We start from the raw sequence: 17539 nt of genomic DNA on the forward strand, positions 1-17539 counted from the left end.
CAGCGCTACTGGTAATGTGCTCCGAGATTTTTCGCGAATGGAGTCCGTCGAAATTTCACGAAAGCTCCAGAAAACGGAAGGAAATGCGAGACGGAACATCGGTGAGACATATCTTCTATTTGTTTATTTCTCCCATTAAATTTTTTTTTTTTCAATCACGAACACGTGGCATTTTTTTTGTCTCAAGTATTAATTTGGTTATACGATATACGTGTTGTTACGTAATTTTTTTCCCCTGTAAAATAAGATATTCAAAAAGGAGATTTTTATTAAAAAGAAGGCAATTTTGCAATTAATAATAAAATAAATATAATTAAAAGATCAATCTAGAAATAATATTTTCTAGATATATATTTTAGTAATGTTCTCTCTATATAAAACTATAATTATATAGAAACAAGAAAAATAAATAAAAAAAAAAACAATCACGACATCTGCCACATTTACACTCTAACTAAAAATAGTTGAATCAGTTCCTCGGTAGATGTCTCCACAATGAAATTTACAAAAGGAATGACGTGACTATATTTCGATGAAAAAATTCGCTCGTTTCGCGTCTGTCGTGTTTCATGCGCGAGGAAAGGAGCGTGATCGTTATTTCCGTGAAAAATCCCGCGATGGAAGGACGCGATCGTGCGCGTTTGCGAATTTGGCAATATTGAGCAATTGCGAGCAACAGCTTTTCATTTCGACGCAACGCGACGCGGCGCGAAATTGACGTACGTAGTGTCGACTCGCGCGCGATCTATTTACACCGCGGCGCGCCGTGATTGGTCGAGCCCGGCCGCAGCTGACATGCGCGCGCCGTCGTGCGTCAAAACAAAGCGCAGCAGCGCTGGCTGCGCAGCAGCATTCTCTCGCGAGCGCTCGTCGCGGCAGGTGCGTCGTGTCGTTTGCTGCGTCGTTTTACATATCGCGGTGTCGCGCGAGCGCGTCCAGTTTCGTCGTATCTCTCCTGTTTTCTTCGCCTCCCGGCGTCCTCCCTCCTTGCGTATCCTCTCGCCGCAAAGAGCGAGAGTCCTCGATTACGCGAGTGCTCTGCGAGCTTCTACCACACGTCAAGGGACGACGAGATGTCGTCGACGGTGAAGTACTCGTCGGATGAGCAACTGAGCGGTGAGTAAAGAGACTCGGACAAAACAAAACGTACGCTCGGTACGCTGATTGTCAGACGCGACGACGCGGCCATTTCGCGCAGTGTCCCTGTCAGCCTCCCCCTTCTTTCCTCCCGCCCCCACAATTGCTTCTTTCTTCGATACGAGCGTAAACAAACGCGCTTTGCTATTCGCGATGACGCGTCAGTATTTTTGGTTTCTTTTTTTCTTTTTTTTTTTTTTTTTTGCGAACTTTCGGCGTGAAAATCGAGAGAAGGAAGAGCAAATTTGACGATCGACGAGTTGTCAACATATTATGACAGAACGATTCTTTTGATATAATTCGGCGTAGAGTAACGTACTCCGAAAATTGGCGTAGTACGAGGATTGACGTCACAGCGTCGTCGCGTCGCGTCGCAGCAATTTTTTTCCCGCCATTTCAATCTTTTCAATCTGCGACACGTCGTATCTGGCGGAAAATTCAATTTTTGATGTCATTCGACGAAGAGACAAAGTCAATCTTCACAAGTTACGCCGAGCGAAATTTAATTAATTACCCATCGATAAATAATCCGCTCCCTTCTTTTCCTCCACATTTTGAAGTATTTATATGATATTTTTTATGTACTTACCATTTTTTCTCTTTGTACTTTCTTCACTTATGATATTATATATTTACGATATATTTTTCTCATTATAAATCAAAATGTTCGATAAAAAGTATCTGGAAGAGATTCATTATTTTCTTATATATTAACTTGTGCGCTTGTAATATTCTAGGAGCAAGTGTGCCTTCGTGTATATGTATATGCAAATTTATATGCAAATGCATGAATGTGTTAAATTTTAGAGAATACTTGTTTCGATGCGCAAAACAGATAAGATTAGAATATTTATGGTTTTATGGACAGCAACGCAATTATCTTTTTAATTATTATACGAGAATATTGTACGCGTAATAACTGCGAAAATATTCAAATCAAAATCATATGTATTGCGCGTCAGCCTTTTTCAAAAATTATATATATTTTATATAAATAATTTATCTTCATATGTCATCTACGCGTCTATACGCTTCTTTGTGATGTCATACGATATAATGATAATAATAAGATAAGATATGCTGAGTGCACAATATATACAAGATTGTAACGTGAAGAGATTGTATCTTTGAACTTTATATATTGTTTCTTATTTTTTTATATATCATAATTATCTGGAGAAAATGCTGTGTATTAGAATATTCATAATTTGTATTCAATCGATCTAACAGAAAGATTATTTGTCTAATGACTCGTTTTATCACGTATCTCATGTGTAAAGGCCCTTTGAATTAAGCACGCAGATATAATTTCTATTATTGTAAGAATTATCTCGGTTTATTTTGCAAAGTATCGTCTGACTGATAGCTGACGAAAAAAATAAACACCTGTCTGATGCTTTCATCTTAGCAGTTTGTTATCTGTTTTTTTTTTCACGCGTTACATATTATTTATTAACGTATCTTTAAAAATGTTAACGTTAAAAAGTGCATTTTCATGATAATTAAAACTTCAAAGTAAAATAAAATAATTCGAAAACAATTCAAGATTCGACGTTAAATTTATTCACAGTTTTTGTGAATTGTCTACATATATAGAAGAAATCTAGATTTTTTTTCATGTTATACATATATATAACATATAGAATAAATATTATTTTACGAAAAATAAAATATTACATTGCAATGTGTAATTTTCAGCATTTAGAATAATATTAAATTACTTTATTTTAATCTTTACGTATAAACTTTTATTCTACGTTTCTGTGGGTATTTTGATTTCGCTGCATTTGCGTGGATATAATTTAATTCATAATGCGTGACGATGATTTATTCTTTTGTATATTCATAGAACGTTGGTTATAAATCATTCACGATGGTTCAACGTGACAAGATATTTAATTCTAAAAGTAATTTTCGCAAATAAATATTTTGCATAGAAACAGATTTATTTATTTAGTCAAAGATTTATAAAAAAAGAACCTTATATTTTTTTCATTAATTATTTTCATTATTTAAAAAGTTTTTTTAGGACAAAAGAAATGGAAAGAAAGATGTTATCAGTATTTATATAAAATATGTTAGGATCACTATTATACAATTATTTTTCCGGGACTATTGATAAAGGTTTCCAAGTCTTAAAACTGTTTGTAAAATTCTTCCTTTGATTTCTTTGACCATTAGATCATCTACAATCTACGCAAATAGAACTGGGTCAGTGCTCTGTAAACTCGTGTTCCGAGTGTTCTATTAAAATCGGGTGAGTTCGAATAAGAATGCATAGTGCTCGATCAAAATTAAAAATTATTTGTTGTCTTTCTATTTTTCTAATTCATAAAAGCATACAATCAAACGATATTTTGCGTATAATTTAATTTTATTGTTGAGAATAATATTAATGATCTAAATCTAGAATGACTCAATATAATTCGCGATAAAATGATAATTGTTGATATTTGTTATCTATTGTTTGACAGACCGATATCGGTTATTCGTCGTAGTTTATGTATAATGTAATATAGGAAATTGAATCGTAATATCCAATTTCTCTTATTTAAATATCCTCGTTATTGATCGTTCTGATATATTGATATATATATTGATATATACATATATGATATAAATATGAATCGAGATGTATCGTTCTGATAAAACGAGAAAATGCATAATAAATATTATCGAGAAATTGATACCAGCCGAGAAGGAGAGGAATATATATACTCCCCTTTTCGAAATTACTACATCTGTATAGGTCGTTTCTAAAGAGCATGAGTCATTTCAACAAACTCGTTCCTTCACACGATCATGAACATGCGATCGTGTACTCCTAGCGTATCTACGTGCTGCTCCTCAGGAACTGAGCTCATTAAAGCGACGTTGACCCGAAATCGCATTCAGGAGCTTACGTGATTCAACTCACGTAGACAGTCTCTCTCATCTTCTCGTACAATCTCTCACGATTTCTGACATGTGTATACGTCTAAATATTCAATCATAAATATCACGTATCAATAAATCTCAAATATTCGCGAACATATTCTGATAGGAAGATAAGATATAAAAAAAAGTATCAATTTTCAAATTGTCGAGAGCCTTTAAATATTCTATCGGTCCACTGGTCTCATATAATAACATGTAAATTATTCGCACTTTGCACACAATATAATATCGCGTTCTATATATAAATATATATCTCGGCGTGTATATTCATTTACATTGGACTTTCTAACGAAAGTGTGTTTAATTTAAACGACAGATAAGCGTACGTGCGCGATTATCAGCTGCTTACACGCCTACGAACATAGTGTGTTAATCGAAATGACAGACGGTCGAAAGAGAGGGAAGTCCGCGTGCATCTATTTTTAGTCGGTAAGGTCTGTCGCCGGTCCTTAATTCGATTGATTAAGGTTATCCGATTGGCGATTCTGCGAACGCAACACGTGACAATTTCATGCTCCGAATGTGATCTTGTGGATACGATGCTAGCAATAGATGTTTAGGAGAAAAAATTGCTGAATTTGTATAATTATTCGTTTAATAATTTGTACAATTATTTGTATAATTATTCGTTTTGCTTATACACTGAAAAAAATGTGTATTCTTACTTGACTAAATCGCTCAATTAAATATTATTTTGTTAATTGAGCATATAGAAAGATTTAAATTAAATCTAACAAAATATATATATTTGACTTAAATACTAATATACATATGTTCAATTAACAAAATAGTAATTTGGTTGAACGGTTAATCAAGTTAACACTCCTTTTTTCAGCGTGTAAAAATATTTTGAGAAAGGCTCAAACAAACGTAGATGTTTCGTACAAATTTTTTTTTCACGAAATATTAAAACTCTGTTTCTTCATTAATATATATGACGAATTATAATATTTAAAGTAGGTATCTTCTTTTCTTGGATGTTCTCGCATAAAAAAAAAAGATTTTTGACACGTTTTTAATATTCAAGCTATCATGAATATTTGAAACCATAACCACATCGTTTAGCTTTAACGAAATACAGTCATAATTCTACTTGTGGTTTGTTGGCGATGTAACAGAAATCGTTTGCGAAATACGTTCATGTGAGAAGCAATAAAGCCTCTCGAGAATCGGTTTGTACATCCTGTGGTCATCGTCACACTCGTTCACTGTCAACACGTGCATCTTGACAGATACATGCTCGTTTAACATTTATGAACGATTGAATGATGGTAGAAAAATAATATTTTTTTCCTCTAGACTAATAGACGTTATTTCAACATTCACACTGTTCTCGAACTTTTAGTTACACATTAATTAAGAAATTAAAAGTTTTAAATTAATTTCGTATTTCCTAAGATAAGAAGAGAGAGAGAGAAAGAAATTTTTTTATTTTTTAAATATTTCTTCAGATACTTTCAATTTTATCAATCTATCTTCAATGATTATTTGACACTAAAAATGCTTGTTAAAAATACACAAAATGATGTTCTTTTCGCGCAATTTTAAATAAATATTAAAAATATTATTTCGATACCCGAGTATCGAAATAATCTTTTTAAAGCATCTCTTTTAAGCAGTTCAATTGAAAACGATGTGTTGTTAGAACCTCACAGATTAATATAGAACAAGGTCAGATAATTAAAGTTAAAACAGCGGTTATCACATAAGTCAATTTATGGAAGATGGCAAATAGTGCGATTAGGGACTTAATCAAATAGACATCTTTAGATAATCTTCGATAAGCTATTGGTATTTTCAATGTAAACGAAATCATAGTTTACATATACGCAGTCGTGCAAATTTGCACGTACGAGATCAAACTGACAAAGAAATACAGACTTATACCTACGAGAAATAACAAGTTATCATAACGCATACATCAATAATTAGTGTAATTTAAGTATCTTATGAATAATGGATATATGATATTCTACGTGCAACAAGTATAGCAATAACGAAATGATAACAATTTTTCACTTTTTATTACATATTTAACTCTTCACAGTTCTAGCTTTCGCTTTACATTTGCACTTGGTCGTCAAATAACATAGCGGTTTATCGTACGAGTAGAAGCTTCGATTTGTCAACGCGGTTAAACGACGTAATTTGTCGACGTTGATTCGGACGTGATCGCTGCTGATCAAGTAATGGCAATCTGCGATTCTATGAATAAATTTTCCGGGCCTTTGATCTCCGACGGTGTCCATCGATGTTCACAATTTGGCGCACAAAAGAGATGCAATCAGGATACTCTGTGTACAGGTCGTTAATACGTTTCACAGTTAATAATGTTTGCAAACGTGTGCGAGGAGTTATGCAAGTGCAATTCTATATTCTATGGCAAACGACGCGTGTATAAACACTTATTCCTACTCGTGAATCCGTTGGATTTAGGCATTCATGACTTGAGGATGTTTGCGAATGTTGAGGAATTAAACGACGCAATTTTTATAGGACGTGATTTTGCATGAAATGCGAAGCGTCGGGATCGTGAGAAACAAGATATTTTTGCCCGTGTGTATCGATTGTTTTTCTGCGTATGTACGTTATATAATGCGTAACGATAAATAGATATGTGATATCGGTGTATGATATAAAATATCTCAATGCAATTAAGTTAAATATTATTTTTGTAATAAGTATTTCAGCTTCTTGTTTGATATGGAAATAATTACACACGGAGAGAATTTTCCCTGAAGATCTCCTTAGAATTTACCCTAAAAATCATGATAATTGTGGGGAAATATGGGAAGAATTTTTCTGATTAATATTTACCGCAATAAAAAAATATTAATATATACATAATAAAATTAATCGATCATATTTTTTAAATATTTAATCGGAGAAACTCTTATAAAATTCTTTCAATACCATATTGCTACACGATTATCATGATTTTCATTGTAAATTCCAAGGGAAAATTCTTTCTGTGCAGATATTTGTAATAGAAAGAAAAAATATTTTTCCCTGCAATTTTTTCTCAAAATACTGTATTTTTTATGGAGTCGACGACAAACGAATTATGACGGCTGCAAATAATTATAAAGAAAATATTATTTTCTCTTCGTGGAAACTTATGTAAAATGTGATTTTTTAAATATCTTTTTCTAAATTATCATATCTAAACACACACACAAGTAAGATAAAATCTACATCAAAATTTATCCTTTACTTTATTAAAAGTTACTGTTTTGTATGTAAAAAAAAGTTGAAAAAGAATTGAGTATGCTGCAGATTTAGTTGAAATTTCGTGTTGTGTATTTTTTGAAATACGACATATGTTTTGTACAGGAAGTGGAAAAGCTTGGTTAATAAAAAATTTACGTTAAGCTCGTCGCGCACGGCGTTATATATATGTTTACCGAATAGATTTTTTTTCCATTTTTTCCGATGACCTCGCTCGATATCACATTTATGCATTATCGCACGTATCTTTATCGAGCCAACAATGCGAATAGCATTGCGTAAAACATCTACGAGTATGCTTATGAAAACGTCTACTTGCCACCGACTGTCATTGTTAAAAAAAATTCTTTGTGCACTAAAAAAAATATATATGTATATTGTAAAGAAGATACACAGCAACTAGCATAAATATAAAATAATGTATTATTGTCTTATACAAGCAGATGAAAAAGATGTCTTGTTGTTTGCGTACTTAACTTTGGAAACTTGATTTACGGTCTTAATTTACGTTTTAATAAGCTAATGTAGATTAAATTATAGAGGGACGCATTGTATATATATATATAGTCACGTATCGCAACTATTAATTTTTATAATTCGTTTCCTTTTGCAAGAACATTAATCGTGTACGTGCTTGAATTGCTTGCTCGAAAATAAGAACCGCGTGACGGATCTACTGTGTAATCGCGAATTTCGAGAAGTTCGTGCATGGCAAATTTATTGTTCAGCTTTCCATGCCGATGATTATTTCGTCGCTCAGAAAAAGTGTTAGTGGTTCGCGTGTTATAGAAAATCGATTGATATATACACATACAAGAAAATGAAAGTTATTTCACATATTTTTAAACGAAATTATTTGGAAAATTATTGTTTGAGAAAGCAATGATTTTTCCGAATAAGTCAGTTTTCAAGATGCACCAATTACGATGACCATCCGTCCTTTATTTCAAGTAGCTGTCCTTTTGATTTATTCATTTTTCGAAAACTCAATTTTGTCTCTTATTTAAAAAATTTTGTTTTCTTTATATTACAATTTTGTTCTTTATTTTTTATTTAGCGTTTGATCGTCTAATGGTGTAGTATTAATTCTTTATTGATTTATTTTAGAGAATTTATACGAAAACAATGCTGTATCTCTTATCTAGAAATCAAGGGTTTGTTTCAACATAGATAATCGAATCAGATTCAAACACAGAGCGAATTTTCTCTGAGAATTTACCAGGGTAAATTCTTATGAATCATATGGTAATCATGGGCCAATATGGTATTGGAAGAATTTCATAAGAGTTTCTTTGATTAATATAATATTTACCACAATAAAAATATTAATATCTACCACAATAACCACAATTAGGTATAAAATACATTCGATTAATTTTACTACATACATATTCATATTTTTTTGTGGTAAATATTAATCAGAGAAATTCTTATAAAATTCTTCCAATATTGTCCCACGATTACCATGATTTTCAGGGTAAATCCTAACAATAAGAGAAAATTCTCTCCCTGTATAAGAGTAAACGTAGACTTCTGATAGTTACAAAATAATTATTTTTTCGCTCGTTAATCTTTACTTTAGTCGCAAACTGATTTATAGCGAATTCGATTGGATGCATTAGTACGCGCACTGAGTGCATGTAAAGGTTTATCACTCGCAAGTTTACAATGACAAAAGTAATTAAAAAAGGAAAATAATTAATAGTAAGAGCTATTATTATAGTTGTTCAATATGAATAATGATAATATAATAGCTCATACTATTAATATTATTTTACTTTTTTAACTATTTATGTCATTGTAAAATTGTGTGCGATAACCTTTATGTGCACTCAGTGCGCACTAGTGCATCCAACCGAATTCGCTATTAGAAACATGCTGAAACAAAGTCCTAAAATTTTCAAATTTGTCCTTTAGAAAACTTTAGAAATTTTCTCTTTGAAAACATGGTCACCGTAATTATTTATTACACGACTGTAGCCGTATTTTTGTTCCGAGATATATCGACGCGTCAGATCGGGCAAAAGCGCGAATATATGCCTCGGTGACGGCGGTTTACGAATAGGTGAACGAACTCGAAGTAAACCTCACCATCCGGATGATTTGCGCGACTAGAAAAGCGCCGGCGGCGGCGGCAATAATCGCTCGACTCCAACCATGTCGTAGCTGTCACGTGCGTTACGCATGATGCGTAACGCTGTATGCATAAACGCGACGACGGAACGTCGCGATTAATGAATCGCGTTTAATCGACATTACTCTTTTCTCTTTCCGTTTCTTGTCATCGGTTCTTAGATAATGCTACAAATTTTGCTTTAACACGTTGAGATGTCATTTTAAGGCTTTATATGTTGTTCATGGTATAGGTGTAATTATGGTGACCATCCGCCTTTTAGTTTAGAGGACAGTCCTTTATTTCAAGTAGCTGTCCTTTAGATTTATTTATTTAAATCATTTTATATGTTCAATTAATAAAATAATATTTAGTTGAAAGGTTTTGCCAAGTTAACACATTTTTTTCAGTGCAGTATTAACATGAGAATTTGTACGAAACCACGGAATCTTTTATCTAGAACCTATTTAAAAAACCAAAACCAGATTTAAGAAACCAGATTTAAGAAACCAGAGTTCTGATAGTCTTATACAATTATTTTTTTTTTGCTCGTCGAATTCGACTTTGGTCGCCAACTGATTTGAAAACATGTTGAAGCAAAGTCCAAAATTTTTCAGGGGTTTGTCCTCTATCTTTTCTCAGAAAATAGAGATATGGTCACCATATATAATTAGCGATTAATGTAAATATATCAAAGTCCGAGCCGCGTCTTAAAATGAAACTTATTCAATAAAATTATCAATAAAATATGCAATGCACAATTCTGGAATACGAACTCTGATCGGTAATAAATAACATATACATATATATATATCTGACAGCTGAATCACAATTAACGAAACTGGAATTAACTTGTTACGGAAAATCTGACTGACTAGTCATATTTCTATGAAAAACTAGTTAGTACGTTTATAACAAGATAAAATAATAGCGTGTACTATTTTTGTACACTGTTAGCGCAGTAGTTTCGTAATTATGGAAATCAAAGTCCGTTGATGCGTAGAATATGAATTTATATCCGTTATCCAGTTAGCAAATTATCGCAACGACGGTAGATGAACTCGAGGTTTAATCAGCGATGAGTTCATCCTTGGTATATGATTACGTTACCAGAGTTCACAATCGAATTACATCATTTTACACGTGGCACTTTTAATGAAATATGCATATTAATGATGTAAAAAATCAATTAATTTGCATAATAACTATATACAATTAATGTGTATGAAATTAGGTATATCATATTTATTTATAATCTTAAATGAAGTTTTCCAAAATTATTATTAGAGAGAGAAATTATATTTTATATTATATATTTTATATAATTTCTTTCTCTAATGGTAATTTTGGAATATTTTGAATATTTCGAGTCTATCTCTATTTTATTATTTAATTTTTTAACCGCAAATAAATATAAAATATTATTTTGATATTGTGATAAATAATTTATATATTTACATTTTTTCAATGACTTATGTAAAATAAATATGCATTTTTCATACATAAAATCATAATTTCAATGTACAGTTTCTTATGAATTGCAAAGTTTGTAGTTTAAACAAGTAAAAAAAAATTACTATTCGAAATGCAGATGCATTTTGTGATTTCTATCGTACAAACGTATAACTGGATTTCTCCTTATTTGACTCATTAAAACGGAATATTGATAACACGCGCAGTTTATAAAAGAAAGTTTTTTAATGTAAGGATCTCTATTTTTCTTAAATTTGCCGTTGAACGATCCAATTATCCATTTTTATATATATTATAATTGCATTCGATTGATTACTCATGCTACTTAGTGTATTAATGAGCATTTTAATTTATGTTTGTCAGAGAGTTAACGGCCATGAATTTATATAATAGTTAATTTATCAATTATAAGATATAATTTATGTATTATTTTTTTTTTGCGAAAAATTTGCACATATAAAAAAATGCTTAATTTCGTAATACGGCCATTATTTTATTATTATTTTGAGGAGGCGATTATTTTTCATTGTAATATATTGTAAAATCTTGGTAAAGTGCTTTACTAATTATTAAAATTTTAATTAAGTATAAGTAAAAAGATTGATTGAGCCGAACTGTATTTCATTAAATGTTAAGATCAAAATTATTATCACGCATGATTTATTGTCATTTATTTTATGACGCACATTCAACATTTTTCTTAACATGTAAAAAACAAAATTGTTCTAGCAAAACGATGATATAATATGACAATTATTTATTGTCAACGTGTCAGAATTTTATTTTAATATACTGCTTACGTAAAAGGCACGAGATGTTAAAAAACTATATTGCCAATGTCATTGTGTGTATAATGACATTGATAAAATCACATTTAATCACATTTTTATTTGTTAACATACTCTATGTGATGAAAATCATGAATCACTTATTGTGATATTATCTAGACATATATATAAAGAAATACTGAAGAAATAGACAATACAATAATAATAATTAAAATAAGATACATTTTAAAATGCATATTTCAGAAAAACGTTTCTTATTCTAAATGTATAACGATTTTTTAAATAACTTTATAACTTTGAATAATTTTTTAATTACTATTTTTAAGATCTCGATGTATTTCAATCTTTGTGTTGAATATTGAAATATGAATTTATTTTTGTTTCTGACAATTTTATTTGTACAAATATCGATATTACATATTACATATGATAAAAATCAATATTGATTACATATAATGAATCAATACAGAGATAAGATGGTCGATGCTATATTTATCAATTTTTCCTTCAACTTGACCTCGTAGGGTAGGGTTACTCTAATCGATATGATGGCCTGTGGTGCTATTTTTAAAGATATTACAGTCTGTCATCGCGTATACATCGTTCAACGACATTAATTCTTTGTACATTATATGTATATGGAACATTTTTCACTATCATATGAAAAACTTTGCAAAAAGCATTTTAAATTTATTAGTATAGTATTAAAATTTGATTACAATTAAAAAATTGCGACACATTAAATTTTTATTAAGAATATAAAAATTGTAAATCCACAAAAAATGATTATAGTATTAGAAATGACGAGGTAACTTTTACCTTTCTTATAGCATTTATTAATAATAATAAATTTTATTCGTGAAAATCTCGAAAATAATATTGACAATAAAGTCAAATAAATACGATAAAATTATTAGCTACAATTTAATCTCTTTCTTACTTTTCACGATAAAATGTCAGGCCGTTGTGTGCGAAAATAATAAATTATTATTGCCGGCACTGTGAGAAATGGCTGCAACGCGAGAATATTTACCTTAATTACCGGAAAGCTGTCGGATGGAATACGAGCCGGCCGGATACAAGCGTATAAAATAGAAAATAACAGATTTTCTTTTTTTAACTGCGCAGAATCATGGGTGGAGCTGGTGGCGGACCCGCCACTTGCAGCCCGGATAACGCCGACACCTTTTAGCATCACCGGCGAACGCGAATATCTGCGACTTCTACGAGAAGCACAAAGAGATTCCACACATTCGTCGGCGAGGCATTCCTTGGCGTCCTCGCGCCGCGACACTCCAAGGGACAGGTGAGAAAAGTTCAAGTTTAACTGGATCAGTCGGCTTTCCGCAAAATTCTGCAAGTTTCCTTTCACATGCTCTCTCGATTGCGAAGGTAGGATACCCTTTTAAAGCCCTTTAAAGACCACATAGTTGAAACATTTGTGTTAAATTTAACAGATATTACAGAAATTTTGGTGTTAATTTAACATAATAATGATATGTTAAATGAAGACACAAATATTGGGTTAATATTTTAACACAAAATAAATGCAAAACTTCAAATAATTTCAAATAAATTTTGTGTGCAATTAACATAGAGTTTTAATGTAAAAATTAAGTAAAAATATGTTAATTTTAGATTTTATCATCCCCATTTATCAACATTTTTTTCTGTAAATTTTAACAGATCAATCTTGTCACTATTAAAGCAGAATATTTATTGTGTAAAATTAAAAATAGGTACACATTGTGTTATTTTAACATAACAGCAATATGTTAAATTAACACATAAATGTGTTAAATATTTAACAAAAAATTTCAACATTTTTTACAAGAAAACATACATTTTTCTACTGTGCATGATTCATGAAGTTGTAAATGGAAGAACTTTTTGAAATTGCGCTGATAAATCTAGGCGATATTCTAGTTTCTTTCGAGAAACTATAAAAGCCTTGAAGAGAGCTAAGCACGTTTTGCGAACAATGTATAGTAAATTTTTATTATATTCGGAGTTGATTGTCAGTTTACAACAAAGTCGGCCACTCAAACGGGGATACAAGATGTTTAGAGAAGGTCGGAAGGAGGTCGCCGACGAGGCCCGCGCAGGACGCCCGTCAACATCGCGAACGGACGACAATGTGACTCGTGTGCGCCAATTATTGAATTCAGACCGTCGAATGAATGTTCGCTTAATGTCGGAATTATTGAACTTGCCGAAAACGATTGTTCACGAGATTGTATCGGAAGACTTGGCCATGCGGAAGATTTGCGCAAAACTTGTGCCCAGAGTGTTGACCGATGCGCAAAAGCAACACCGAGTGGAAGTTTGTGAAGAACTCAAGCAACTCTGTGCAGATAATCCCAATTTCCGGCGGACTTTTTTTTATTTCCTCGGCTGAAAAGGGAGCTCAAAGGACAACAGCTCGAGTCGGTTGACAACGTACAAGCTACTTCGACGGCCTCCCTGAACAGCATCCCAGTCAAGGAGTTCCAGAAATCTTATGACGCATGGAAATCGCGTTGGCAAAAATGTATTGACGCAGAAGGGTCATACTTCGAACAATTTTAAGTTGTTTTATATCCCTACTCATGAGCGCAAGAGAAAAAGTCTCTGCTATATTCCTTTTTTATTCTTTAGAAAAGGTTTCGCAGTAAGAAAGTAAGAAGCGTTGTCAGATATAAGTCAGTCCTCGAGGTCGAATAGATAAGAGCGAAAAAAGAGGGATAACCCACTGGTTATATCGCAACCGCGATTGCGTTTTAGCGAATTATTTTAAATGGCTTTAAAGCGGAAATTGTTTTTTGAACTTTATCGTTGATGATGAATATGTGCTCGATTGCGACAATTGTGCAATTGCAATGATTACTGCATAACAGACACAAAGTCTATAAAATTATTATAAATATCTCATTAATTACAATTCTTTTTTTTACTTACAAACCCTCTTGAATTTAGAAATTTACTTAAATTTACGTAAAAAATGATATTTTACAAATTATAATTTATATACGTTTCTCGTGTTTTCTTTTTTTCTTATTTTAATATTTCAAAGAGATCTAACGAGATTTGTAATTTATTTTTTTCTGCCACAAAATCGTCTTATATTCGCATTTCTTTTAGAAAAAAAATTCTCAGTTCAAATAGCAGCAGAATTTAATTGATGCATACAATTACTAATTTCCTTAATCAGTATGCAGATGTACTTTCGAATAGACGTCAAATTGATTCTTATTTACAGTTGCATTGCAAATGCAAACAAAGATAAAGATATCGCGTAGAGTCAGCCGTAAAAAATAGACTTCTAATTACAAACATAAACATTTACAATATAGTTTTAAATTTTGTCGCATCTCGATATTCGCACGGCTGAATTAACACGTAGCTCTTAACACGGTTAGAGTATAGCGTCATTGTTAAACTTATAGACATAAAAATATCTTGGCAGAAGAACAAGAGCGATATGTGCCTTTGTGCAACACGCGAAGAGACAAAGAGACGTATATTCCCAATATGTTTATATGCAAGAGTCTCTGACCGAAAATAGTCGAGACGCATATTTTCTGACACGCGAGAGAAAGGAGGAACGAAATTAAATCGAAGAAAATATTTGCGGCGTCCGAAAGTTACGGTAAAGCGACATGTCGATTTGCATCTGCATACGGTCGTAATTTTCCACATAACGTTATCTCGAACATTAAAATCGTCGCGATTCTGTTATTGACAATATTTGCGCAACAAAGTGGCGGATATATTCGAATCTAGAACGACACGTGTCGCGCATTACTACAGGTTTAATCCGTTTTACTGCGCTTTGTTTGTGCGTATATTTTGCATTCATCACCCGTTATTGATTTTTTTATGAGCGACGAAATATTTTTTCGGGAAGAAATGAACGAGCTGATTAACACCATTGATTTAATTATAAATGTTTTAGCGTACAAATATTAAATGTTTTAATTGAAAAAATTTTTATTTATTAATTTACGTCATATTATACAAAAGTTAAGATAAACGTTTCGACTGTACGACAGTCTTTCTCAATATCCTAATAATATGTTAAAAAATTAATTTAGTCATTTCGACCTTATTATAAATACAACAATTATGAGATTATATGACGAACGCAGTACAAAATTCATGTTTGTTGGCATGAGTTAGAGCATCAGATGCTGTTATATTATGTAACGACATTTTTTTGTCAACGAACATAACACTTTTTTTAAAAAAATTATTTCTTTTTACTTAACATAATCACCATGTGTACTTTTTAACTGTGTACTTTTGGTGATTATGTTAAGTAAAAAGAAATAATTTTTTTAAAAAAAGTGTTATGTTCGTTGACAAAAAATGTCGTTACATAATATAACAGCATCTGACGCTCTAACTCATGCCAACAAACATGAATTTTGTACTGCGTTCGTCATATAATCTCATAATTGTTGTATTTATAATAAGGTCGAAATGACTAAATTAATTTTTTAACATATTATTAGGATATTGAGAAAGACTGTCGTACAGTCGAAACGTTTATCTTAACTTTTGTATAGTATGTAAATTAATAAATAAAAATTTTTTCAATTAATAGCATATAAGCTCGTTAAGTTGGCCTTTTATTATATCACATATTTTAATTGTATACGAGCCGAAGTTTAATTTATAAAATATATATATTAAATGTTTTATTGCTAGTCACATAAATTTTGACGTTCATTATTGAAGAGAATTTTATCATGATAAACTGCTTTTTAGCAACTGCATGAGGGAGGATCGAGATATTTTAAAAGAGTGAAAAAAGGAATTTATTTGAAGTTTTTTTCTGAGCTTATTAACGCTTATTTCTCTAAACAAATGAGTTTTTAAATTATAGATAAGTATTTTTTATGTGCCATTTTTTCAACAACATACGCAACATAGTTTTGTTTAGCATATTACCTAGCACGTGTAGCCTATCTTTTAGAAACTAAAGTTTATCAAACATTGTCTCGTTTATATATGTATATTAAGTTAATCAATTAATATTACGCAATTAATATTATGCAATAATAAATGCATTTATCAGACTTATATAAGACATCTTATCGAAATCAGACAGCAAGATATTATTAATGAATTCGAACGATATATATTCGTATATATATTTAAACAACTATTTTTTTTTACTTAAACAGGTCCACTTTGCAAAAAAAACTATAATGGGAACACTGTGAAAAAAAATTGTTAACTTGATTAAACCTTTCAACTAAATTGAACATATAAGATTTTAAATTAAATATAATATATTAAAATTAATAAAACGTATATTTGACTTAAATACTAATATATGTTGAATTAAAAAAATTTAGTTGAAAGATTTAGTCAAGTTGACAAATTTTTTTGCAGTAAAGAACCAGATAACATATTGTACGGCGCATTTGACAGAAGTACATAATTACGTTTATCAGGTTCAGTGAGACTTTTCGCATACTGCGATGATATTGGCGATAACCGATCGATCGCATCAAGTTTTCCTTGGTTACGATGTCGGTGACAAGCGTCAAGGATATATAATACAATTATTGCAATCGCGCAAGTGTCGTAGGCTCGATCGACTTTACGACGCATCGATAAATCATGCGTGGGGGGTCGCAAACTTCCACGACGACATTTATCGTCGTGACTTTTTAATGCGTCTTATCGCTGTAGGCATAACGCGTGTGATAAGCGATGTCGACATTTTTCAGCGAACCTAACGCAAGTCAACAGTATAGAAAATGAACGAAAAAAAATCATATATTCTACGCTCGAAAAACAACAAATGTAAAATATATAATATATAATGCGATAATAAATTAGTAAAAATTATAATGCGATAAATAAAATATAA

The 17539-nt window shown here is 31.4% G+C and overlaps 1 protein-coding gene across 4 annotated transcripts in view; it reads left to right on the top strand.

Annotated features, from left to right (window-relative positions):
* Positions 1–2: 2 nt before the first annotated feature.
* The window catches only part of BNIP3 (BCL2 interacting protein 3), a 30495-nt gene continuing 12958 nt past the window's right edge, over positions 3–17539 (top strand). Inside the window, exons 1-2 of one of the 4 annotated variants that reach the window (XM_085489163.1) lie at positions 3–101; positions 12805–12982. In XM_085489163.1, coding sequence (XP_085345289.1) covers positions 38–101; positions 12805–12982 — 242 coding nt within the window. In that variant the 5' untranslated portion in view covers positions 3–37. Of the gene's footprint in view, positions 102–834; positions 1117–12804; positions 12983–17539 lie in introns of those variants that run through there. The other 3 variants (XM_029320334.2, XM_029320333.2, XM_085489164.1) reach the window with 3 other exon arrangements.

Source organism: Nylanderia fulva, unplaced genomic scaffold, assembly GCF_048542155.1.
Source record: "Nylanderia fulva isolate GAGA-0341 unplaced genomic scaffold, ASM4854215v1 Scaffold8, whole genome shotgun sequence".
Lineage (NCBI taxonomy): Eukaryota > Metazoa > Arthropoda > Insecta > Hymenoptera > Formicidae > Nylanderia > Nylanderia fulva.